We start from the raw sequence: 27935 nt of genomic DNA on the forward strand, positions 1-27935 counted from the left end.
TTAATTTTGCTTGATATTTATTTATTTATTTGTCTGTCTGTCTGTCTGTCTATCCGTCCATCCATCCATCCATCCATCCAATTTATAAGGCCCCTATCTGTCCAAGAAACCCTGGAGGACAAACAAAATAAAAGCAGAGAATTTCATTAAAACAAACAAACAAAAAACAACTAAAACTGCACTGAGGCTCAATAAAAACACAAAACTACTAAATACATGCACCTATGCACATTGCTCCTATGCTAATGCCCCAACCCCAGTGCCTGAGAAAAGAACCAAGGCTTCACTGGCTTGTGAAAGATCAATGAAATAGGGGTTGTCCATACTTCAGGGGGGAGGCAGAAGCCATAACAGAGAAAGTACACAACAGAGAAGATCTGGTGGGGCTGGCAGAAACCACCGGGGAGAGGTGGTCCTGAAGTAACCTGTTCCCATGCCATGCAGGGCTTTAAAGGGGAACACCAGCACCTTGAATTGCACCCGGAAGGCTACTGGGAGCCAGTACAGCTCATGTAGCAGTGGTGTGACATGGGCACACTATGGTACTGCACGTGCTGGATCAGCTGAAGCTTCCAAATGCTCTTCCAGGGCAGCCCCATGTAGAGCATATTGCAGTAGTCCTATCAGGAGGTAAATAAGGCATGACTGACCGTGAGCTGTTCCTCCTGATCCACAAGGCGTATTTGTGTGAAAGCTCTCCTGGCTACAGCTACCACCTGCTCCTCAAGCTGGAGCCATGAGTCCAAGAGAACCGATTGTGCCCCAGCTCTTGAGTGGAGGAGTAGAATCTCATTCAGGGTTAACAATGGAAAGTTCCTAGATCGGGGGGCGGGGGGCGGTTAAAACTTACAGCCACTCAGTCTTGTCAGAATTGAGCCATAGCTGATTCTTCTCCATCCAAACCTGTACAGTCTCCATGGATTAGGAAAGCATGTTGGTAGCATCATTGGCCAGCCTGGGGCTGAGATGTACTCAGCATACTGATGAGATTTAACCCCATGCTGACAGATGACTTCACCCAGTGGTTTCATGTAGATACTAAATAAGAGTGGCAAGAGAGTCGAGTCTTCCGGCACCTCACATAACAGAAGCCTAGGGCTTGACCTCTCCCACCCCTACCAACACTGGAACCAGCCTTAGGAAAAAGAGGAGAACTACTGAAGAACAGTGCCACCCACTCCCAACCAGTCCAGAAAGGATACCATGATTGATGGTGTTGAAAGCCACCAAGAGATCAAGGAGGGCCAGAATGGATATACTACTCCCATCCTGGGTCATCAGTAAGTGTGATCAATGCTGTCTCAATCTTGTAGCCCAGCCTGAACCCCATCAGTCACAGGTCCAGATAATCCACTTCCTTGAGAGTTCTTTGGTACTGCAGACCTACCACCTTTTCGACAACCTTCCCTCCCTGACTTTATGTCAGCTCTTTGAGGTAGACCAGACGAGGAAACTAAATACTACTTTTATTATAAGATTACAGTAATGGAGTCTTGCAAGTCTGAATGTGCCTCCCCTATCCCTTTATCCTAAAGAGAACTAGGGAGGTCAAGCCTGAAACACTTTCTCAAATTACAGGTAATCCTCGCTATCCAATCACAATAGGGACCAGAATTTAGGTCACTAGGTGATTTGGTCATTAAGCGAATCGGAGCTGATTTTACAACCTTTTTTATGACAGATGTTAAGCAAATCACTGTGGTCATTAAGCGAATCACATGGTCATTAAGCAAATCACATGGTTGTTAAGCGAATCCAGCTTTCCCAATGGACTTTTTTGCCAGAATTCACTTAACGACAACGTGATTTGCTTAATGATCATGTGATTGCTTAACAACCATGGTAATTCGCTTAACGATTGTCATAAAACAGGTCACAAATTGCAATTGCGTGACTGCAGGGGTTGTAAAGCACTTTTTCCAAGGCTGTCATAACTCCAGACCGTCATTAAATGAATGGTCATTAAGCGAGGACTTTAAAAAAGTCCATTGGGAAAGCTGTACATTTCTGCCTCATACTCAAATTTCTTTTGTCTGACCATTGTCTTGGTTGCATCTGTTCTTCCTGTTCTTCAAGGTTACTTTTAGAGCCCATTACACTTTGTAGGATAAATTTACCCCCCTCATGGCTCACTGAAATAAACTCTGATTTAACACTCTGTGGCTTCTTCACACAGTATCAGGTTTTGATTGTCAATGAAGAAATCTTTTGGAGATAAAACAGTGGCTCTTTGACCTGAACCTGCAGAAAAAATTAAGTTCTAGCCCCAAAATGTATAGCCTAGGCTAGGGATTCCATGTTTAATGGCTAGGGATCTCTCTAACATCCCCTGTCCAGAACTGGGGAACTTTTACATTAGCCAGATTTGATATCCTGCCTTCAACCCTCCTGGAGATGCAATGGGATATTTATACAAGGGTACCTTTGCCCTGTTCAGCTCCTGACTAAACATATCCCACCCATTGTTGTTCTGACTAGATGGATCCACTCTCAAACTTTAGCGTTATGAAGCTTTTTCTAACATTCAGTCAGAATCTGAATCTGCATGTGAGTCTGTAAGTGTTCCTCTGAAATCCAGTTTGGAAAAAATGCTTGCTTCGTGTAGCCACTCTGAGTGTTTAAAAATGAGACAACGATCATGATCCTTAATGATTTCAGAATTCAGGATCTTGTAATACTTTACTCCATGAGAGAGCCATCCTCCTGAACAAAAAAGATAGGAGCACTAGGAGGAAAAAAGAGGAAGGGAGGAATTATTTTTGTGTCTGCTCAGTGATAAGTGCTTATCTGTACAGCACCCTTTCTCCGAACATTTTGTAAGGCTGCTCAAACAACTTTATTCTGCCATGCTTTAAATTCTGATTGTTCCTCCTGTCTCCTGAGGCAGGAGGAAAGTATATTGCTACCAAATTTCTCATACCTAATATCAAAAACAGTTAAATATTTGTGTCTCTCTTTCAAATGCCTCTCAAGACAGGCAGTCTAGTAGGTCTGAAATAAGAGACACACTGTTTAGATGTCTGTAACCTTCAAGGAATTATCTTTCTTGGGTACAAAAAATGTGAGTGCAGATACTAGAGTTTAAAATAAGGGCAAATAAAACCTTTCTTTGAATTATTATCTAGAAATTGCTTTACAGTGGCTAACTCCTGAGTGGACATAGGATGGATAGATTTACTGATTATGCGCCATCACGTTGTTGTTGACTCTTAACAACCACATAGATAGATTTTCTCCATGACTGTCTGTCCCTAACCTGGTCTTTCAGGTTGTGCAATGGGACACTCATTGACACTGTAACTGAGCCCATCCCCCTTGCTGCTGGTCATCCTCTTCTTCTCTTTTCTTCCACCTTTCCCAGCATTAAACCTTTTCCAGAATGCTAGGTCTTCGCATAATGTGTCTAAAGTAGAATAATTTGAGCCTGGACATTTGTGCCTCGAGCAAGAACTCTGGGATGATTTGTTCAATGATCCATTGGTTTATTTTCTTGGCTTTCTATGGTATTCTCAGGAGTCTTCTCCAACACCAACTGTCAGAGCCTTCAGCAATCAAAATATTAATGTAGTAGTTGCTTGCTTTGCTTCTGCCATTCTTTAGGAGGGGGGAGGGGGAAGTGAACGTAGAAGGAACTGGGATACTATCAAAGGCCAGGAAGATGGACTGTTTTCGGAGGTTAGGAATGTGCAAGGTCACACCTCTGTGAGAACCACAATGTAGGGTTTGCCCCGTTCGACAGAGAAACTCCCTGACACGTGTGGTTCACAAAAGAGGTTTACTCATGCAACGTAGCAGTCACAAGCAAAGCCAGGACTGGCTTGGTACATTTACATTACTCCTTTATAGTTGTCTCAATCCCCCCGCAGGCCCCGTTGCTAGGTTACATATTACAAATTAGATTGCAGATTGCCCCCTGTAATCCCCCCCTTCTACTGGAATGGCAGGTTCAGCCCAGTTCTCTTGTTTCTTTGATTGTTGTTGCCTGTGGCGTGGTCGTTGCCTTCGTTGGGGCTTCTGTCACAGCCGGGAGCATCCCCTCGCGCGCTGATCTCTTCCTCAGTTCCGCGGCTCTCTCCTTTGTCTATAGCGCCCGCGGCCCTCTGGCATTAACACAACGCATCCGCTCCAGATTAGTGAAGTGGCACCAGGGGGCCCATTCATTAGCTTGCGGTTTCGCATTTCCTCTTTCTGCGCTGGCGCTCGAGCGGTGAAATTGACTAAAGCGGTGAAATTGACTAAAGCGCGGCTGGGCAAGTTCCTAGGCGTGTGGTGCAGGCTGAACCTGACACACAATTGGTGCCTGGAAAGAGGTGAGAAGTAGAGGTAAAAGTTAAGCGGGAAAAGCGCGGGCTTATTTTTAGCAATGCTTTGCTTAGAGTTGCATGTACATTCCAATAAATAAAATCTTTTTTGAATCTAACTTGGTTTGCATGAGATTTTTCTTCATTGGGATTTGAACATTGCAGATCTGACACCAACATTCAAAAGCATCAATACTCTTCCTATCCTGCTTCTTCAAAGTCCACCTTTCACGTCCATTGAGTGTCACAGGGAACACCATGGCTTCATGATTCTGACCTTGTAGGTATAGACACATCGTGGCATCTGAATATCTTTTCCAAGGCCTTCAAGGCTACTCCACCGACTGCTGGTCTGCGACATATTTCTTGACTGCTTGTTCCTTTAGGGTGATCCTAAAAGGCAGAAGAATTCCACCACTTCAATATCTTCATTGTCAGTTCTAAGGCTGTTGTCATTAGTTCAGTCTTCTTTAGATTTAATCTTAGTCCCATTTTTTTCACTGTTTTCCTTGAGTCTCATAACTAGAGGTTGCAGATCATTTGCATTTTCAGCAGTCAAAACGGTATCATCAGCGTAGTGTGGGTTATTGATCTTTCTTCCTCCAATTTTAAACCATGCTAATCTTCTTCCAATCCTATTTCCCTCAGTATGCATTCTGCATAAATAAGTGGAGAGTATACAGCCTTGTCACACTCCTTTGCCAATCTGGAGCCAGTTGTAAACTTATAGTAGTAATAATAGAATAATAATAGAAACAAGCATTGAATTAGTATTAAGAGTAGAAGTAAGGAATAGGAGTTTAATTTTGTAAAATAAAACAGCTTTTATGGGAAAAAAACCAAATTCAGTCTTTGTGTCTGTGATCTGGACCAGACTAAAAAGACCCCTAACCCTCACTAATTAATTTCTCAGTTCATCAGCAAATCCTCTCAAAATTGGTCAGTCAGAGCCATATCATTCCATCCCACATCTCTGGCAAATAATTGAAAATCCTGTATGTATTTTGGTTGCCCCTTCTTTCAGTAGACTCAGAACAAAGTCACTTTGGCACAATCAATAGGAAATTCTGCTGATTATCCATAAACAACTCACACTGAGTTATGAAAGTCAGAAATTGATCCTGGGCTTCTCTGAACTTCTCTGGCAAACTCCCATGAGAGTGCAGAAAAATCAGTTGGGCTACAATACTGTACTGCTATTCTGCTCCTGGCTGAAGCAAGCCTTATGTCATCTCCATGATCCAAGGCAAGGTTCATTGCTTCTCTGAATAGAGAAGCTTTCAGAACTGATGACAGCCATTCGAGTTAGGTCAGGTCAGGAAGCAGACACTATAGGAACGCTATAGAGAATAGTAACAGAATCTTGAAAGAGAAATTTTGAGTTTCTTAATTACCCCTTCCTGTCTTTTGGAGCTAGGTGGCTGATGTATACCTTCTTCAAGGCTATCTCCATACTCCTCTGCATTGTTTGGGGGTCTTCTTAGACTCACAACTGTTATTTGAGAAGCAGGTGGCAGCCATGGTTAAGAAGGCATTTGCACAAATCCATTTTGTGTGTCAATTGCATGTGTTCCTGGATTGGGAATCTCTGCTCAAGGTCACTCATGTTTTAGTCACCTCCAAGTCAAACTACTCTAATGTGCTATACCAGAGGCTACTCTTGAGGAGTGTTTGGAAGCTGCAGTAGGTCCAGAATGTGGCGGCATAAGAAGTTATGAGTGCATTTCAATACACCCATGTAACCCTGCTGCTTTGTGAGCTGCACTGGCTCCCAGTAGTCTTTTAGGTACAGATAAAGATGCTGGTTATCACCTATAAGGCCCTGCATGGCACAAGCCAGGTTATTTGTGGGACTGCCTATCTCCAATTATTTCTGTTCATCCCACCAGATCCAGCAGGGTAAGCATACTCTGGGTGCCTTCCATAAAACAGATCATCTAGTGGGACTCAGGAGATGTGCCTTCTCTGTTGTGATGCCTGTCTATGAAATAGCATCTCACCCAGAGATCTGGATGGCCCTGATCCTATTGGCCTTCCATAGGACCTTGAAGACCTGGGTTTTCATTCGGGCATTGGGCTAGGGTGTCTGTTGAGCCCTGGATATAAGGCTGGTTTAGTTTTTTTATATAGTTTATTAGAACCTCTGTCCCATTGTATAGTATATGTGAGTGTAATTATTCTATTTTTGGTTATTAATATTTAAATCATATTTTTTATTTTTATATTGTGTTTTATTAAGTTTTTATGCATTGTTACCTGCCCAGATTAATCATTTTAAGATGGGTAGCCATGTTAATAATTTAAATAAATTAATAAAATACAGCCAAGATGTAAATGACTGGTGGCAAGAGAAGCTGTGTGTGTCTGTGTTTGTTAACTTCTGTATCTTCAATTCTCCCAGGAAAGACTAGTGCTGCTGTAGTCCTGGCCAAACACTACAGTGCAGCTTGCTTGTCCATTGACTCAGTGATCCTGGAAGCCATCTCAGATGGGAGCAGTTCAGCAGGGCTTCGTGCACGGGAACTCTGCATTCGAGCAGCTCTTGAGCAGGCACAGCGAGAGAACGAGGATGGTGGTAAGCAAGAAGAGCAAGTTCTGAGACCCCAGTATCACTGCATGCTTCCAACCAAGCCTTGCCTTTCCTCCCCACTAACCTCTTCTTGGTCCAAATGTAATATTTCTCTGAGTCAGCTTTGACCTCTGTCTGTGGCTTTGGCTTTTCTCCAGAAGCCAAAGAATTTGTCACTCTTCAGAGCCAACTTTTGCTGGAAGTTTGAATTCTAGAGCTGTGTTCCAGTTTCCTTAGGTGGAATTCTTTCTTCCAGTTTAAAATCCCAAATAAAGTGGGAAGATAGAGGAGCTGCAAAATGGGGCTGTTATGGACTTCTAGGGAAGAAATGGTGAACTGAAGCGGAGCTGACAACCACAGCAGAATGAAGAGCCAGTGAGTAGACTGGCTGTTCTTAATTCCTCTCTGGACAAGGAGAAGATTTGAGATTGCCCACAAGTGCTCCATACAGTTGCTCCTCATGAGGAGACTTCAAGATAGCAGTCTCTGTAGAGTTTAGAGCTGTGGGAGATGAGGGAATAGCCATCTTGCTCAAACCGCAGTCAGCGCCTTCAAAAGGATACTAAGTTCACATACTTCCTTTTCTAATCAATTTTGGAAAGTGCTTGTTATCTGCTTTTCAGCTTTTAGAAACCTTTGGATCAACACATTTTACAGTCCCAGGTGAGTTTCCTTCAATCCTTAGCGAAAGAAGTTTTAAATACAAGTTCAAGGACTTAAAAAAAATTCTTTTGGAATAAACAGTAAAAGGGTGATTAGAACTTTGATTTTGGAAAGTTACAAATGGACTAAGGGTCCAGATGGATTTGAACTAAGATTTTGGAATTAATTATAAGAATCCTCCCATGGGAAAATGCTTTTGTTTTGAATTCTCTTTAAAAAAATGATAGGATGAGTCTTTGAAAGTTGGACACTAGAGGGAACTAGAAGGAACTAAAGATTATAATCAAAGGTGAAGAACCCTTAAATTTGACTTACTAATACAGAATGAAGCAAAATATTTTAACATTGGATATATTGAAGGATATTTTTGAACAATGGACCCAGAAGTTAATTTTAAGTGTGTCTGCCTCTTTAGATTGACTGTGTTTAAAAGATGCTATGGAAGAAAAACAAGTATTACCTGACATAATTAAGACTGATCTGAAAGTGGATTTAAAAATGACAGGCTACAAGAATGAAAAGGAAAAAGATGCGACAATGGACATACAAAAGAAACCAGCTGATGTCTTAATAATTAAAAGGAATATACAAATAACAAACCAAGAGAATGACCTGGAAAATCTTCCTATGTTAGCTTTACAAAAGAGACTTGTTAAAACTTTGAAGAATTTTGTGAGAAGGGAGAAAGAAAAAATGAAAAGAAATCAGGTTCTAGGACATTATTTGAAGGGACTAAAGATCAAGATTGTTAAAAATAAAAGGAAGGAATATAAAATTGGTTTATTTGATCAAAGTTAAAATAGATACAGTGGGGCAAAAAAGTATTTAGTCAGCCACCAATTGTGCAAGTTCTCCCACTTAAAAAAATGAGAGAGGCCTGTAATTTTCATCATAGGTATACCTCAACTATGAGAGACAAAATGGGGGGAAAAATCCAGAAAATCACATTGTCTGATTTTTAAAGAATTTATTTGCAAACCATGGTGGAAAATAAGTATTTGGTCACCTACAAACAAGCAAGATGTCTGGCTCTCACAGACCTGTAACTACTTCTTTAAGAGGCTCCTCTGTCCTCCACTCGTTACCTGTAGTAATGGCACCTGTTTGACCTTGTTATCAGTATAAAAGACACCCGTCCACAACCTCAAACAGTCACACTCCAAACTCCACTATGGCCAAGACCAAAGAGCTGTCGAAGGACACCAGAAACAAAATTGTAGACCTGCACCAGGCTGGGAAGACTGAATTTGCAATAGGCAAGCAGCTTGGTGTGAAGAAATCAACTGTGGGAGCAATAATTAGAAAATGGAAGACCACTGATAATCTCCCTCGATCTGGGGCTCCACGCAAGATCTCACCCCGTGGGGTCAAAATGATCACAAGAACAGTGAGCAAAAATCCCAGAACCACATGGGGGGGACCTAGTGAATGATCTGCAGAGAGCTGGGACCAAAGTAACAAAGGCTACCATCAGTAACACACTACGCCGCCAGGGACTCAAATCCTGCAGTGCCAGACGTGTCCCGCTGCTTAAGCCAGTACATGTCCGGGCCCGTCTGAAGTTTGCTAGAGAGCATTTGGATGATCCAGAAGAGGATTGGGAGAATGTCATATGGTCAGATGAAACCAAAGTAGAACGTTTTGGTCTAAACTCAACTCGTCATGTTTGGAGGAGAGAGAATGCTGAGTTGCATCCAAAGAACACCATACCTACTGTGAAGCATGGGGGTGGAAACATCATGCTTTGGGGCTGTTTTTCTGCAAAGGGACCAGGACGACTGATCCGTGTAAAGGAAAGAATGAATGGGGCCATGTATCGTGAGATTTGGAGTGAACACCTCCTTCCATCAGCAAGGGCATTGAAGATGAAATGTGGCTGGGTCTTTCAGCATGACAATGATCCCAAACACACCACCCGGGCAACAAAGGAGTGGCTTCGTAAGAAGCATTTCAAGGTCCTGGAGTGGTCTAGCCAGTCTCCAGATCTCAACCCCATGGAAAACCTTTGGAGGGAGTTGAAAGTCCGTGTTGCCCAGCGACAGCCCCAAAACATCACTGCTCTAGAGGAGATCTGCATGGAGGAATGGGCCAAAATACCAGCAACAGTGTGTGAAAACCTTGTGAAGACTTACAGAAAACATTTGACCTCTGTCATTGCCAACAAAGGATATATAACAAAGTATTGAGATGAACTTTTGATATTGACCAAATACTTATTTTCCACCATGGTTTGCAAATAAATTCTTTAAAAATCAGACAATGTGATTTTCTGGATTTTTTCCCCCATTTTGTCTCTCATAGTTGAGGTATACCTATGATGAAAATTACAGGCCTCTCTCATCTTTTTAAGTGGGAGAACTTGCACAATTGGTGGCTGACTAAATACTTTTTTGCCCCATTGTATGTTGTTATCTCTGGAAATCCTTAATGGACTTTTCCTGATGGTTAATGGACTGAAATGACAAAGCTTTAAGGATTTGTTTATAGATAAGAGATGGGATATGGGAAGATCATTTTCTGTATTTTAAGAGAAGGTGATAAGTTACTAAAATTGTTTATACTTGTGATGAAGGGAGAAGTAATTTCTTTATATATTTCTTTTCTTTTTCTTTACTATTTTCTTATTTTTTCTTTCTTTTCTATTTTTCTTTCTTTTTTCTTTCCTCCACTTTCTTCTCTTCTTTTATTTTTTTAGTTTGTATTGGTTTCTATCTTTGTAATTGTAATTTTTAATAAAATTACTATAAAAAACCAGAAACAAAATGGGCTGTTCTAGCTGTACCATCTGTTTGTTTTTCACCTCTTTCCCAGGTTCATTCATGGTGTCTCTGACTCAGAACAGGCTACTTCAGACTTATTATTTATTTTTAAATTAAAAAATCAGAAAGTGATTTCTATAAAGATACTTCAGATCATAAAATAAATGATTTACAATAGGTAGTGTAAATTTGATTAGGGGAATCATGAAGAAGCGCGGTATTAATGAATAAAAAAAAAAAATCCTGATCCCATGCATGTTATTTCTAATAAATAGGCAAATCTAAGCCCATCTTTGTACTGTAATGCTTGCTTTACCAATGAGTTGTATTCACCTAGGAATTAATATGTATTCACACAGCAATTAATATAGCTACAATATAATGGTATGTAGGAATGACCTTGGGAGAACAGGGCAAAGAGACACAGCCAATGGAATGGTTAGATAAAAGGCAACTTAGCTGGCAGCAGGAATGTGTGTGGGGCAAGCAGCTCAGAAGGGACCCTCCCTAGTTTCTTGGGCTGTAAAGGCGGGGGGGGCAAGAGATGCAGGATTCTGTTAATGTAGCCTTTTAATAAAATAGAATTAGCTCATCTGATCATGTTTCCTGTCTGGTTTACCTGGGAGGGCTGTCAGGCTATTAACCTCAGACAATACAGCAATGAAGTAACCAAGCTTTGGATGTTGTGTGATGGATCACAAAGGCTGTTAGGTTTGTGGATGAATTCACATTGCTTGGTTCTGGAGGACTGAGTATGGAAGAAGTATTCTGGAATACTTGATTAGTCAAGTGGCAAGACCAAAGCCTGCATTGCTGAAGGGTACTCGGTTTGAATCCTGTCTTGAACAGGAAGACAGAACCCAGTGTGGGAAGAGCCAGGCCGTGAAGACTTTTCAGCTGACAATGATTATAGTAACTGTCATTACCTCAAGCAGTTTGGAAGAGATTCACAAACAAAGCAGAAGTACAGATGCCCATTTCACAGAGGAGTTAAGGAGACACTTCTCCTCAGAGTTAAGCTTGCATCTTGAATAATCCTATACTGCTATGCCAGCTTTGGCACCTGGGTAAATTGTACCTTATGCTAAGTCCAGCATCAGTGGAGATGTTTTTATGTTATAAATCCAAATCTCTGCCATTTTGTGATGGAATGGATTTATGAAGGCCAGGCTCAGGGAGATAAGTGTGTTCTTAGCCCCCAAGAGGAGCGTGGGAAGTTCAAGAAGATGAGGCTGGCACCTCCCTAAGGAATTCACGGTGTTGTGGCTGGCTGGCTTGGGAACTAGGGTTCAGTCTGGGGAGATTGATGTCAGGTTCAGCCCAAAGAACTCCAAGAGACAATGCAAATACAGTTCAGTTGCATTTATTAGCTTCAACCTCCAGGCAGAAATCTCCCCAGACTGAACCCTAGTTCCCAAGCCAGCCAGCCACAACACCGTGAATTCCTTAGGGAGGTGCCAGCCTCATCTTCTTGAACTTCCCACGCTCCTGTTGGAGGCTAAGAACACGCTTATCTCCCTGAGCCAGGCCTTCATAAGTCCATTCCATCACACATTTTATTAAATTCATAGCCTGTGAAATTGTTAGCAAGGAAGACAAATTGTGACTAGTTATGAGCATGAGAAGCCTATAAAACCTCCTGTAAGTCAATAGGAGTGATTTTTTTCTTTAAAATTCAACAGTGCTATGTATGTCTATCAATGGGTAAGATTTGCTTGTCTATTAGGTACTAGACAACCCTGCGATCCATTGGGTCATCCTTTGAGAGAAAGGTAGTGCAATCTGATGTGACCAAATGGACATTAAATTTTAGGGTGACATTTTTTTTTTTTTACCCCAATGCTGGACAGTCTCATGATCATCTAAGAAGAGTATTTATCATAAATTTTAAAAAAATTGTAGTGGCAAACGAATTTCAATGATAAGTCAATAATTACTCACCTAAACAGATAAACAGAATGGCTACGGGTGGGCAAAAAAGCAGTGGGAGTGGGAGCAACTTCCGACTTCCTGCCTGCTTCCCCATTGACTTGGCTTGCGGGAAGCTGACAGGGAGTGTCAAAAATCACAATCACGTGACCACGAGGTATAAAATTGGTCTGAACATCGTGGAAATTTCAGTTCCGTAGGTCCTGGATTTTTTATGCGGGGATTTTAGGTACCTTGATTCAAAAATTGTTGCAGTATAATGCACCATTTGGGCTAACTTGAGGGTACAAACAGATAAGCACAATGAGAGTTTTAGCAGTATAAATTTATCCAGTGCGTGAATAACAAAGCTTTCTGAAGAACAGTAAGTTTAAAAATGAACTATGATAGTGAAGTCTGATCTTGAACTAAAACTTAAGTATTGTATTTCATTTCCACTTAAGACACTAGAATTATTTATTTATTTAGCGTATGGCATCTCATACATGGACTTACATTAAATACTGACATTTAGCCTAAGTTAAAAGCACTTTAAAATAAAAATATTAAAAAGATCTAGATTCAAATACCAATGTCTAGGCCATCTAACCATTGAAGCACAGCATCATTTATATAAAAAAATCAGATATTGGGCCATTATATGCCCTCATCTTACAGCTGGTCACAATGTGATCTATAGTTTGATGTGCGGCCCTGGAGTCACACTGAGGTGATGATGCCATTCCCCATTTATGCAGTGAATCCTGGCAGACGCCATGTAAGGTACGAATCCTGTTCAGGGTCGTCCATTGCTGGCGAGATAGATCAAAACCTGGCACCTTTTGTGTAGGGTCATCTATAGGTTTTCCTGTATCTGGGCATTCAACGACCCATTTACCTTTCTATTGGGAATCAATGTTGAAGTTGTTATGCAGATGTTGCACAAGTATCAATGGGGGCTTCCTTGATTTAGGCCTTCTGAGTGATAAGTAGGGAAGGTCAGCATCCACCAGGAAAAGTGGGTTGTTCATGGTTTTTCTATATTGTCTCACTGGTGCATCTTGCCTTCGCTATATGGCTCAACAAGAAGCCAACAGATGGGAGAGGTTTTGATACATACGGTTATAATCCTCATGGTGTCATTAAATCGGGCATCTATCTTATTAGTATGGCAACTGTTAAGCCATACAGGGGCACAGTATTTTGCTGTGGAGTAGACCAACCCTAGTGCTGATGTCCTAAGGGTGGCAGCTGAAGCTCCCCATTTTGTTCCACCTAGTTTCTGGAGTATGTTGTTCCTAGTATTAATTTTTGCGGCCATGTTCTCTAGATGTATCTTATAAGAAAGAGTCCGATCCAATGTTATCCCGAGGTATTTTGGATACTTAACGTTTCTTAAATGGAAAATTAACTGCACAGGACTCAGTGGACTTCCTGGCAGTGAGAAGGATGCTGGAGATGAGGAGGGGAAATTTGGTATAGCTACAATATTAAACTAAAACCAAAATGAACCAGGCAACACTGATCTCACTAAATGCAAATGGACTAAGCTCATAAACGAAAGCAAATTTTTAATAAAACATTTAAAGTTGATTTTGCTTGTCTGCAAGAAATGCTTATAACATAAAACCATGTTAATTTGTTGAAACTAGACCAGGAATATACAGCATCAGGAAAGACAAAGAAAAATGGAATAGCAATTTATCTCAAATCACCTTCCTGGGAAGTACCAAAACAAGATAAAGAAGGAAGAATTTTAATCCTGAAATTAAGAAAAGAAGATAAGATTTTAACACTGGCACCCATTTATGCTACAAATAGAAATATGGAACAATTCTATGAAAGACTCTTCCAGATATTAATAGGAACTGCAGAGGAAATAATTATCACAGGAGACATGAATGGAGTGCTAGATCCAAACTCAGACAAATCATCCCCCTGCCTTAGACAAAAAAAAAAAAGGACAGTTCCCAATAAAGGTTTTTCAGTATATGGATATATTGGCTTTGACCAACACTTGAGATTAAAGAATCCAAAAGCAAGGGACTACACATTTTCCACGGGAAGATACCAAATGTACTCTCAAATTGATACGTGCTGGATCTCTAAGGCTCTCACACCATCTAACTGAAGAAATGCAGATTTGCTCAATGGCATATGCAAACCATGCCCCAATCCTAGTATTTTTGTTTCAGGGGAAAAAGTTACCTTTCAGATGGAGGATGAATGAGACATTGTATACTGCAGAAATGCAAAGAAGAATTAACGTTTTTTTAAAAAATAAATATGACTCCAGGATTGTCAGAGACAACTATGTGGGAGACAAGCAAGGCTTATATGAAAAGAAATGCAGCAAATCAGAAAATTCAGAATAATAAAATGAGATAGAAAAACATTGGAAGAGTTAAATAAAGTTAAGCAACAATTAAATTTATTGGAAATGACAGAACTTCAAAAGAAGATAAAATATGTCAAACAAAAACATTTTGAAAATGCAAACAAACCAGGGAAAATTCTGGCAGCTCAAATTAGAAAAGAGAAAGTAAGAAGGGTGATAACAATAAAGAGAACAAACTATTATATACAAGATCAGAAATAACAGAAGAACTTACCATTTTTTAAAGGAATAACATTCCAGGCATAAAATTGATGAAGGAAATTTGGAAACATATGTTGAAAACTCAGAGGCTAAAGAATTTACTGAAGAACATAGACAAATATTAAGCAAATTAATAACAACCCAAGAAATTAAGCAATAAAGAAAATGGCCCCATACAGAGTGTTGCTTGAAGGTTTGCGAACCCTTTTGAATTTTCAATATTTCTGCAGAAATATGTCCTAAAACATGACCAGTTCTCCACACAAGTCCTAAAACTAGATAAAGACAACCTTAATTAAACATGAGTCAAAAACATTAGACTTGTTCATTTATTCATTGAGGGAAATTACCCAAAGCTACGCATTTGTGTGTGGTAAAACTATGTGAACCTTTGCTTTCGGTAACCGGTGTGCCCTCCTTGGGCAGCAATAACTACTGTCAGAACCTCGCAATCAATTAACCAGCATTTTAGCTAGCTTGCTCAGTTCTGCCATAGTAGTAGTTGGGGGGGGGGAGTTGGGTGAATAGCCGTTAGAGCAGATGGCTTGTTATCTAGTTCTCAAGAATGCCAAGGTCGTACCAGCGTCAAAGCAGGAGAAGGCACCAGAAGGACCGAGGGGGTTAAGAACAGCTTCAGCTCAGGGAAGTTGGTGGCCTTCCTCGCACAAAGTGCCCACTGCAGGTCCTTCCTCAACATTTCCATTGGATGAAGCTCAGGACTTTTGAGCCCCCCTGTAATAAAAAGCCACTACTGAAGATGATGAATGAAATTCAAATAACAAAAATAATACCAAAGACTTGGGAAGAGGCATATTTTTGCATTAATACACAAAGAAGGGAAAGATTTGAAGAAATCCCAGTCATATAGACCAATTCTTTACTGAATGTTTATTACAAGTTATGCACTACTATATTTGTTGAACAAAGTACGTTTGCAAAATTATACATACAGATCAAAAAGGAAGATGAAAGCTAACCACAGATTTATCATAGATGTGCTAGAATTCATCAACACTAAGAAAAAGAAGGTAGCAGTAATATTTCTAAATGTGGAAAAAGCCTTGGAATTTGGAATGGACTTTTTTTATTAGAGGTCTTGAACAAAACGAATCCTGGAGGAGCATTCAAAACCTGAGTAGAAAGCATTCATCAGCGGCAAACAGCAAAAAGGACAGAGAATGGAACCTTTCAGTTAGCAGAGGTACAAGGGAAGCTTGTTTATAATTGCTCTGGAAGTCTGGACCAACAAGATCCGAAAAAATAAACAGATAATTGGGATCAAAACTCAAGGGATGAATGCAAGATGAAATCTGATGCAGATGCTGTAGTATTAACAATTATAAAACCACAAAGCACCATACAACAGTTGCTGAAAGTCTGTTAAAATTTTGGAATTCCTTAAAAGCAATTTAAGGAACAGGTCCAACAATTTCACCACTAGCATCACTGTCACAATCTTTTTACAGGTAGCCATAGTTTAGCGACCACAACTGGGACTGGCAGAACTGTTGTTAAGTGAAGCAGTCACTAACTGGGAAATCATGTGACCACAACTGTGCTTTCCTTTTCCCTCCTCTCCTGCCCTTTGGAATGCTCAGCCCAGCCCCAGTAACTGCTTGCCTGCCCTTTCTGCAAATCTTTCCCAATGGGAAAGTCAATCAGCAGGAGGTTAAAAATAACGATCACATGACTGCAGGACCCTGCGACTGTGCGGGATTCGCCTAACGACAGCAACTGGGACTGCCGGAACTGCCATTGTAAGTCAGCATGGTCACATGACGTTGCATCTTATGACTGCATCAGTTAGTGATGGAGTTCCCCATCCCAATTACTGTGGGTAAGCAAGGACTACCTGTATATGTTTCTACATGTCCAACAATTGTTCCATTGGGGAAAGAAGTTATTATGAGATTCAGTAATTTCAGATGTTTGTATTCTGAAGTTCATCCCTATCACATGGGAGTTGTCATCTGGACAAAGGAAGTGGATTTTCTGCACCTTACTTACAGCTAAGACTTATTGTTCAGCATTGGAAAGATAAACACAGGGCTCCAGCTATTCAGTGGTCTGCAGAATTTATCAGTATTAATTAGCTATGAATGACTTTAACAAATTATGGCTTCCATTTATTGAAATGTTTACTATACAACTTTATATGTATGTATGCCCTGTGTATATGCCCTTTGTATATGCCCTGTGTGTTTTTGTCTCTTTTTTGAGCTTCCTTTTTTTTTCTTTTATAATTTTGTGTATTCTTTTCAGTATTTAGTTAATTAAAAAGTACAAAAAGAAAAGAAAAAGAAAGCCTTGTAATTGCTATGTTATTGAATTGTTGCTATAAAACTACTTAACTTGTAGTAATTTTATATTTGAATAAAAGAGTTCATTGGTAATTAGAGTTCTTTCTTTTTTATACATTGTATAAGTACTTACTCTATAACATCCCCAGAGACATTTAATCTTTAAGAGGAAACGTGGCTCTGTCACTAGACCTGGGGATCCGGAGGTGTGACTGGGCCCGTTCAATGGTTGTATTGATTTGTCGATGGCTGCCGGGATATAAGAGTTGCCATTTCTTGGGGGGTTTTATGCTGGGTTGTTTTTTTTAATGGTTAGCCACCCAGAGTCATGAACATGAGATCATTTGAGGCTTCCAGTTCAGTCTCCTAGATCTGCCCTGCACCTTAGAAATCAGTGCCGTGCGGCACGCTGGTTGTGGTTCTGTTTCACTGTCTTTTCGTACTGGGCATCTTTTTCATGTTTCATGTGATCACGCAGCATGCAGGGGATCACCCAACACCATATGGTCAGGTGAGGATTTTGTAGCTAAGAAGAAAAGGAAGCAGAAGGGCTTGCAGGGGAGTTGGTAACGTAAGGGAAAAAAATCCCTAAATAAGGCTTTCCCGGCCTGTCCCAAGGAAGAAAAACTCAGTTTCTTGTGCTCCCCTCCTTTTCTTCCAAGGAACCGAGGGGCCACCAGCACTCACTCTGGGCAACAGGCTGAGTACGGAGGCCTTGGCCAAGCACACCTCGGAGGGCAGCCAGCACAGCTCCGAGTCCAAGACGGGGCCCCTCTCCACCGTCTCCCGGGGCTACAGAGGAAGTATGGCCGCAGCCAAAGGCAAGCCGGAAAGCCACCTATCTCAGAAGCAGCAGCAGCAGCAACAACAGCAGCAGCAGCAGCAGCAGCAGCAGCAGCCTGATCAGCCTGGATCCCAGGTGAGAATCTGCCAGGCCAAGTCACATGTGCAGGTGGTCCTCACTTTCTGGCAGTAATTGGGACCGGCTACTCCATCGCTAAGCGGTGCAGTCATTAAGTGAACCATGCCGGGTCATTAAGGACAACATCACATGACTACTACTTGCAACTTCCTGCCAGCTTCCCCATTGACTTTGCTTCTCGGAAGCCAGCTGTGAAGGTTGCAAATGGCGATTGTGTGACCATGGGACATTGCAACTGTTGTAAGTGCATGCTGGTTGCCAAGCACCTGAATCACGCTCATGTGACTGTGGGGATGCTGCAGCAGCCGCAATTTTGAGGACTGGTTGTAAGTCTCCTTTTTCAGTGCCATTGTAACTTTGAATGGTCACTGAATGAGTAGTTGGTAAGCAAGGACTACCTGTATGAGAGTTCTCCTAACTGACACTTAGTAGTAGAATACTCCCAAACACCAGCCCTCATTAGAAGCTGTATCATCTTTTTTTTCCCATTTGAAATGGATAAGTTTGATCCTGTTGGACCCAAGGAAGTGGACAGGGTCCTCCGAGCTGTAAATGTCACCACCTGTCAATTAGATCCATGGCCCTCCTGGCTGGTTAAGGCAGCTCGGGAGGTGACATGTGGGTGGGTCCAGGTGATGATGAATTCATCCTTGAGGGAGGGAGTGTTTCCAGTTGCCTTTAAGGAGGCGCTGGTGCACCCCCTCCTCAAGAAACCATTGCTGGATCCCACCGTACTAGACAATTTTTGCTCAGTCTCCCATCTCCCTTTTTAGGGAAGGTGGTTGAGAAAGTGGTGACGCTGCAGCTCCAGAGGATCCTGGAGGAAACGGATTATCTGGACTCCTTTCAGTTGGGTTTCAGGCCTGGATGTGGGATGGAAATAGCATTGGTCACACTTCTGGATGATCTCTGGTGGGAGCAGGATGGGGTTAGTGCACCCATCCTGGCTCTTCTTGATCTCTCAGTGGCTTTCGATACCATCGACTATGGTATCCTTTTGGATCAGCTTGGGGAGTTAGAGGTGGGTGGCACAGTTTTGTGGTGGTTCACCTCCTTCCTCCAGGGCTGGTCCTGATCGGTGTTGATAGGGAGCGAGAGGTTCAGCCCACAGCCCCTCCTTTCGTGGTGCTGGGGGCTGCAGGGTCTGGATGGGGCACAACAGGCTTCAGCTGAACCCTGGTAAGATGGAGTGGTTGTGGGTTGGGGGCTCCTCTATATCTGGGAGTTTACCATCTTTGGTTCTGGATGGGGTTGCACTGCCCCAGACAGACCTGGTGTGGAATCTGGGGGTCCTCCTGGACTCATGACTCCTGCTTGAGGAGCAGGTGGCAGTCATGGCCAGGAGGGCCTTTGCTCAACTATGTGTTGTGTGCCAGTTATACCCTTTCCTGGATTGGGAGGCCCTCCAGTCAGTCATGCCCTAGTCATCTCCCGGATAGACTACTGCAATGTGTTCCACATGGAGGTACCCTTGAAGAGTATCCAGAAGCTACAGCTGGTTCAAAATGCAGCTGCATGGGCAATCTTGGGTGCCCCAAGGATGGCCCATGTTACATCTTTGCTCTGGGAGTGGCATTGGGACCCAGTTTGCTTCCAGGTCCAATTCAAGGTGTTGGTTATTACCTTTAAAGCTGTACATGGCATGGGACCAGTTGCTAATGAAAACATGTGACTGCAACTGACTTAATGTCACTTCCCATTTGGTCATTAAGCAAGTCATGGTAGATCATTAAGGAAGACATCACATAACTGCGGCTTGCAATTTTACTGCCACCTTCTCCATTGACTCTGTCAGAAGTCAGTTGTGAAGCACGCAAATGTTTTAATTAATAATTATAAATTATTAAAAACATTTAAAGCAAGAAAATAACACAAAGCAAAAAAGAGCAAAGATGGCAGAGATAACAAACCCGGATGGGAACAAAGAAAAAGAAGAAAGAGGGCTTTAATCACCCTCGCCAAAGGTCTGGGTATCAAAACACCAGTAGGGTGGAGGCCATTCAAATCAAAGGGAGAACCTCGTTCCAGAGAGCAGGCATGGGTACAGAGCAGGGATGCTTCTGGGATCCCAATAATGGCATTGTTTAATTGAACCTGGAAGCCTACCAACCCTGCCAGATTGGACTGGCCAGGTAGATACTATGGGAGACAAGTGCTTCTGCCAGTGACCAAGCCCTGTCCCTTTATAGGTAACTACCAGCACCTTGAATTACACCTAGAAGCAAACTGGCAACCAGTGCAGCACGTGAAGCACAGGTGTTACAGGGGCATACCGAAGCATGCCCATCACTGCCTGTGCTGCTGCATTTTGGACCAGTTGAAGCTTCCAAGTGGTCTTCAAGGGCAGCCTGATGTAGAGCACATTGCAGTCGTCAAGCCGTGAGGGGACCAGGGCATAAGTGACTGTCTGAATGGCCCCCTTATCTAGGAAAGGACATAACTGGTGCACCAGATGAAGCTGTGCAAAGGCCTTCTTGACCATAGCTGCCACCTGCTCATCAAGCAGGAGCTGTGAGTTCAGGAAGACCCCCACATTGCACATCATTTTTGAATGGGGAAGTGGCATCCCATCCAAGGTCAAAGATGAAATATCCCCTGATCTGGGTGATCCAAACACCCATAGACATTTAGTCTTGGTAGGATTGAGTCAGAGACAATTCCACTCCACCTAAACCCTCAGAGCCTCCAACCACTGGGACAGAACCTCAACAGCCTCACTTGGCTGGCCTGGAATCAAAAGATATAATCAGGTATCATCAGCATACTGATGATATCGAACCCCAAACTGGGATTACCTCACCCAATAGTTTCATGTAGATTTTAAAAGGAGGGAGAAAGAACCCTGTGGCACCCCACAAAGGAGGAGCCTGGGAAACAACTTCTCCCCACTTACCAACATCAGCTGAAACAGGACCCAGAGAAAGGAAGAGAACCACCATAAAATTGTGCCCTTGATCCCCAACCCATGGAGCCAGCTCAGAAAGATACCATGGTTGACGGAATTGAAAGCCATCAAGAGATCAAGGAGCGTAAGGATGGATGCACCATTGTTATCCCCGCTCTGCCACAGGTCATCAACAAGTGCGACCAAAGCTGTCTCAGTACTAAATCCCAGTCTGAAATCTGACTGAAACGGGTCTAGATAATCTGTTTCCTCCAGGGTTCTCATCAGCTGCAGGCTGACCACCTTCTCACCAATCTTCCCCAGAAAGGGAAGGTTGGAACTGTTCGATAGTTATCAAAGACTGTTGGGTTCAAGGATGGCCTTTTGAGAAGGGGCACACCACTGCCTTTTTCAAGGCTGGGGGCACCACCCCCTCCTTCAGAGAGGCCGACACAACAGCATGGACCCAACTGCAAGTCACCTCCCTGGCCACTTTCACGACCCAGGAGTTTTCCATTGTTTTGCTAGCATGTGAAATTAAGGATATTGTACGATAGTTTGCACACTCTGTTAAGTTTCCTTTTTTTGATATTGGAATGTAGATTGGCCTCTTCCAATCTGTTGGCCACTGTGTTGTTCTCCAGTTTTGCTGACATAGCTTGGTTAGAACCTTTACTGATTTGTTTTCTGTTGCTTGCCATAGTTCTGTGACTATTCCATCAGTTCCTGTAGCCTTCCAAATTGGTAACAACAGAGTGCTGATCTAACTTCTAGTACTAGAGGGTCTTGTAAGTAGGGAATATCTTCTGAGGTATCTTAGATGTTGACAACTCCTGTATAGTGTTTCAGTATACTCCTTCCATCTTCCTTTGATCTCCTTTGAATTGGTTACTATCTGAGGTTGGACCTTCTGTGCTCAGAGATCTTTTGAACAACTTTTCTTGTTTTTCCATGTCTGTTTCCATCTTCTATGTTTTTACAGATGTTGTAATACTGCTTCCTGTCTCTTTTAACAGCTCTCTGAAACTCTTTGTTAAGTTCCTTTCTGAGATTTTTGTCTTTCCTGGCTTTGACTTCTCTTTTTGGCAATTTCCATGGTTTGTTCCAACATCCAGTTTGCTTTCTTCTCTTTCTTCAGTTTTGGCAGTCTCTTTTCACGTTCATCCTTAACAACTTCTTTAAGTGAATTCCATAATTCCTCTGGTTCTCTATCAATGAAGTTCAGGAATGCAAAGCAATTCCTGATGTTCTTGAAAATAATAATTACAATAGCTATTTTCTTGTCTGATACACCCTTGGGCTACATATCATTTACATTTTTTCACCTTATATATGTGTTTCTTGAAAAAATATTACTGATCTTCATTATGTGTGTGTGTGTGTGTGTGTGTGTGTGTTCTTTTACGTAGGGAAAGTTCAGAGGTTAAACATGAAAGATTTGTTTAAATATTCCATAATTTATTTTCAGTAGCCTACATTATAAATTTAAAATCAAATTAAACTAAGAAAAAAAATTGGAAAATTATTAAGTGATGGGCCTTTATAATTTCCAACAAAAGTACACCTTGATCATTAAAATAAGGAGCCATTCTCATTTCTAGTTCCTACATTCCTTTCATTGCAGGCAAATGTACATTTCTCTGTGAGCAGAACTTTGATCCTGGCTGTTTGGGCCTGAATTCCTCCATATGAGGTGGCCTTTGTTTTACTTTGAGTTGTACCACTTTTTTTAAAAAACTAATGAATTGGGTGGGGGGACCTCCTAGGATTTCTTTTTGTGTTCACTTGGCCTGTCAGTCCTGCATACTGTTTTGGTATATCCTGCATATCCATGTTCAAATTCTAGGAGTCTTCCTGGAAAACCATCAAGTTTGGTCATCCTTATTCTTTGTGGATGCCTCTTACAGTAATTTAGATTTTCTTATATCAGGATCTAATTTCTCTATTCTACTTTTAGATTTGTTAGGCAATTATGAAAAGATTTAGATTAATCTTCTCATCTTTAAAAATTATTTGTGTCTTCAAATTTGTGTTTTCAAATCCCCTGGCATCATAATTTGTAACTTGATTTCTGTCATCCTATTTTCAAATGCTTTCATTGATTTTCAAGTCCTTACACTGCCTACTCTTTTTCTTCATTTCTGAAAGCAGTTTAGAAAACAGTTTCCGTTGGTTAACAGTTTTAATCATTTTTCTCTCCAAATCCTAAAATTCATCCTGGAAAGGATATATTTAATATCTTCTATGTTTAAAGTGAATTACAAAACACTGTCTTCATTTGTGTCCCTACTTCTTTATTTCTTTTTGGGCTTTTCTGAAATGGTTCTGAGTCTTCATTATGGACAATCATCTGTATGACAGAATGAGTTAAGTATTGTTCCCTTTTATATCATAATTAATTAATTAATTAATTAATATTGTTCTTCTATAACCAAAGATTAATAAATCATTTCATGAAAATAGCATATTGTAATATAGGGCAAAACAGGTAGTACAGCATTATAAAAAATATATTAAATTGTTAACTAAAAAAAAATGAATGTCCAAAGTTTTGAGCACTAGTTCCTTAGTGATCTTTTAATTTTCTAACCCCCTTCCAGGTGCCCTCCAGTCCTATTCCCAGTGCCCCCATCCAGCGACGCCTCAGTGTCAGTGCCAGCGGGGCTGGGGATTATGGGCTGATGAGTTGTGTGCTTCCAGATGAGCTTTTGGTGGAGATTCTTTCGGAGAGGATGCAGGTAATTGGACCCAGAAAGAGAAACTAAGGAGGGCGTCAAGGCACGACAGGTCATAGAAATATTTGAGAACCACCAAGTGAGCTTTACAGTTCCTTTTAGAGTTGTGGACGTAGCTTGCTTGCTTGCTTGCTTGCTTGCTTGCTTGCTTGCTTGCTTGATTTATTTATTTATTTATTTATTTATTTATTTAAAAAAGGTTCCTATTCCTATTTAATCAAATCCTACTTGCTTAAAGGATCAGTGCATAGTAGCAGTTGGCAACTTCTGGGGATGGTCTGTCATCTATCTTGAGACCATTAATGAGCTACCCGTGGTGCTCGTGCTACCTTACTGAGTTTTATAATGCAAATCTTATACCTTCTGGCTATAAAGGATCACCACTTTCAGGATTCATAGCAGAGACCTAACGCAGCATCTGCAAGTTGTAGCACTCCCACACATATAGTCAAAAGTATGGATCTGTTATGTAGATGATACTTTTGTCATTATAAAAAAAAAAAAGAACAACTGGAGAAGACACGAGACAATCAACATCTTCAAAGGCATAACATTCACAAGGGAAGAAGACAACAACACACTACCCTTCCCTGATATCCTCATCAGCAGAGGAAATGATGGCAAATTAGAAATCCAAGTCTATCAGAAAACAACCCACACTAACCAAGTGCTCCACTGTCAAAGTAACAACCCAACCTCCCACAAAAGGAGCTGTGTAAGAACATTATTCAGATGAGCACAAACACACTGCAGCAACCCAGAACACCAGAAAAAGGAAACAGATTGCCTGTACAACATCTTCCAACAGAATGGATACCCATGCAACTTTATCAAAAAGTGCCTGACCACACAACATGCTATAGCACAACCTGTGCAACCTATGAAAAGGATAACACTCCCATACACCAAAAATGTTTCAGAAACAACCAACAGATTACTACAACTACTCCACATCACTGTAGTGCACAAACCAACTAAAGCCCTTCCAAACATCCTAAGCAAACCAAAAAACCCAGTAGCCCAAGAAGAAAAAACAGGAGTACAGAATACTCTAATCAAGGAACCAGCAAGGAGGAAACCACACCTCCACCAAAACTGGCAGGGCAAGCTACTATACATACAGTGGTGCTAAAAAGTTTGTGAACCCTTTTGAATTTTCAATATTTCTGCATAAATATGACCTAAAATGTGATCTCCGCACAAATCCTAAAACTAGATAAAGAGAACCCAATTAAAGAAATGTCAAAAACAGTATACTTGTTCACTGATTTGAGGAAAATGATCCAAAGTTCTCTAGGATCCAAATATCTCTAGGATTATCAGTTCATTTGACAGAGAAATTAGAGTCAGGTGCTTCAATTGTTGGGATGATAATCGGGGGAGAGTGGGAGGTCCTGCCTTATTTAAAGAACAGAATTCTGGGTATTCACTATCAAAGTCTGACCTTCACCACATAGAGATGTGGAAGTGTGTCACGGCTTGAACAAAGGAGATTTCTGAGGACCTCCGAAAAACAGTTCTTGATGCTCACCATGCTGGAAAAGATTACAGAACTATTTCTAAAGAGTTTGGACTCCACCAGTCCACTGTCAGGCAGAATGTGTACAAATGGAGACAATACAACACCACTGTTACCCTCCCCAAGAATGGTCGACCAACCAAGATCACACCAGGAGCAAGGTGTGTAATACTCCAGGAGGTCTCAAAGAACCTCAGGGTAATGTCTAAGGAACTAAAGGCTTCTCTTGCATTGGTGAATGTCAGCATTCATGAGACCACCATCAAGGGGATACTGAACAACAATAGTGTGTGTGGCAGGGTTGCAAGGAGAAAGCTGCTACTCTCCAAAAAGAACTTTGCTGCCCATCTATATTTTAGGAAAGACCATGTGGATAAGCTAGAAGGCTACTGGAAGAATGTTCTGTGGACAGATGAGACCAAAATAGAACTTTTTGCCTTGAATTACTTTTGGCGAAAGGAAAACACTGCACTCCAGCATAAGAACTTTATCCCATCTATAAATGCTATAAACAAACAAACAAACAAATCAGAAGAAAGTTAATGTTTTGGAATGACCAAGTCCAAGTCCTGAGCTTCATCCAATGGAAATGTTGTGGAAGGACCTGCAATGGACATTTTGTGCGAGGAAGACCACCAACATCCCTGAGCTGAAGCTGTTCCGTAAGGAGGAACAAGCTAAAATTCCTCCAAGGCAATTTGGACTGATCAACAGTTATCGGAAATGTTTAGTTGTAGTTATTGCTGCCCAAGGAGGGCACACCAGTTACCGAAAGCAAAGGTTCACATACTTTTACCACACACAAATATGTAGCTTTGGGTCATTTCCCTCAATGAATAAATGAACAAGTCTAATGTTTTTGACTCATATGTTTAATTAAGGTTCTCTTTATCTAGTTTTAGGACTTGTGTGGAGAACTGATCATGTTTTAGGTCATATTTCTGCAGAAATATTGAAAATTCAAAAGGGTTCACAAACTTCTAAGCAACGCCGTAAATAGGCAGCAAACCCCACACTCATTCGCACTGATAATGTTGCCTAGTTGGTTAATGAAATGTCTGCAAGCAAGCAACCAAAATCAGGGAACACCAAGAACTCCACAAACCCAATCAAAACACTGAGAGTTTTGGAAATAGCTGGGGAGGAGGAGGGTTTACTACAGGGATGGGTGGTCATCAACTGAGATAATTCTACCTATACATAGGCTTTGTTGTGGTTGGGGAGCAAGAATTAATAGAATTGGATTTGAAGTGCAAAGTGTTTTTCTAATTCTAATTCTAACCCTATTGTACTTGAGGATAAACTAGACCCAGTTAAATGAATATGGCGTAAAGCAGTAGTTAGGCTTGATATTGGGTTTTTCCAAGAGATGATGGCATAACCAGAAATACGTTGGATTCGTTCATAAGGATAGATGCCCTCTGGGTTCTACTGCAAGGTGAGATATTTCCCTAGAAAAAAGTACCTGGACTTAAGAAGTGAGATACCAATAGAAGGCTACTGTCAGATTCAGCCCAAGAAACTCCACGAGACAGTACTGGAACAGCTCAGTTACTTTATCAGCTCACACCTGCTAGACAGAATCTCGCTAGTCTAACTCTAAACTCCCAAAGCCTGCAACTAAACACTACGAATTCCTTAGGGTGGTGCCAGTCTCATCCTCTTCGCTTTCCCAGGCTCAGGCTGTGGGCTGAGGAAATGCTTCTGTCCTTGAACCTCCATCACAGCTACTGCTTTCTGTAAACAGAGGGGAAATGATACACAAAGGCTCGAGCAATTTGTAAGCCCCCATAAAAGATTACATCATTAGAAGCATGAGACCTTGTATCACAAAACCTATAGCAGCTTCCAGTCTGCTGTTCTGTGCTGCGGAGGTAGTTTTCTGAATGCCAAAACCATAGCAAGGGATGAGTCCTGCAACCCTTCTAGATCACTCAAAAGCAATCTATGTCTGGTCAAATAATTGACTTGGGTTTCTTAACTTTGTGTTTCCTTCTGTGTGGGCTCAAGAAAATGGGTATTCTTATGGGAAGCAAACAAATCTCTGTTTGCTTCCTTGCATTTCTGGAGGACTCTATATAAGTTGACTTCACCTGCCATTGAAATCCATGACTTTCACTTGCATTAGCAGGATCTGTGCACAGCAGTGCCACAGTGTAGGCTGGACCTAAGTGTAGTGTGCTTCCATTTTTGGACAGCTGAGTGATTGCTATCGTGGCATGGTGTTCGATGGGTTGGAAACTATGTTTGCCCGCAACGTGATATCAGCACTCCTCTGCCTACTCAAAGCTATCAACAACCGGCGATATATCTATTTTGTGAACCTCTTCCAGGATTTTGCTGCTATGAAAGCTAGAGAAAAAAGCAAGCAAGAGGAGGAAGGTAAGAATGATGTGAATATGGTTTTTGTGGGCCCATCCCAATCATTCTTTTTTGTTTTTTATTCCTAGTCACATTCCATCTTCCCAGTAACTTGCCTTACTCACCTGTATGTTCTTTTTATAATAAATCTAATGGGATGGGAAATCAGGCATTGCGGATGTGGCCTCAGTGGCCAGATTGAGGCATCTCTTTTTCTTCTTGGTCCCTGTGGAAGAATGGGAACAGCAGGAAGCTATTGCAAGAGAGAAGGCTCGTCTTCAGGAAATGGATGAAGAGGAATATGATGCTCTTACTGAAGAACAAAAAATCCAGTTTGATGGTGAACTGTTGCAGGCATTACGGGAGAGAAAAAGAAGGTTAGGAAACTCTTCCCTTGCAGGTCTGGGAATTTGCT

General features: G+C 41.5%; 1 protein-coding gene across 11 annotated transcripts in view; it reads left to right on the forward strand.

Annotated features, from left to right (window-relative positions):
• The window catches only part of HYDIN (HYDIN axonemal central pair apparatus protein), a 346241-nt gene that overhangs the window by 213017 nt on the left and 105289 nt on the right, over positions 1-27935 (forward strand). For 10 of the 11 annotated variants that reach the window (XR_015795149.1, XM_088135435.1, XM_088135430.1 and 7 more), the window contains 5 exons: positions 6703-6876; positions 17762-18018; positions 23506-23643; positions 27358-27541; positions 27756-27897. Coding sequence is in view for 10 of the 11 variants with exons in the window: in XM_088135435.1 (XP_087991561.1) it covers positions 6703-6876; positions 17762-18018; positions 23506-23643; positions 27358-27541; positions 27756-27897 (895 nt within the window). In the remaining variant the exon portion in view is untranslated. The remainder of the gene's footprint in view (positions 1-6702; positions 6877-17761; positions 18019-23505; positions 23644-27357; positions 27542-27755; positions 27898-27935) is intronic. The other variant, XM_088135431.1, reaches the window with a different exon arrangement.

This window comes from Python bivittatus, unplaced genomic scaffold (assembly GCF_059951505.1).
Source record: "Python bivittatus isolate LINGU-HERP-01145 unplaced genomic scaffold, Pbiv_v1 ctg000170_np1212, whole genome shotgun sequence".
NCBI classification, from domain to species: domain Eukaryota; kingdom Metazoa; phylum Chordata; class Lepidosauria; order Squamata; family Pythonidae; genus Python; species Python bivittatus.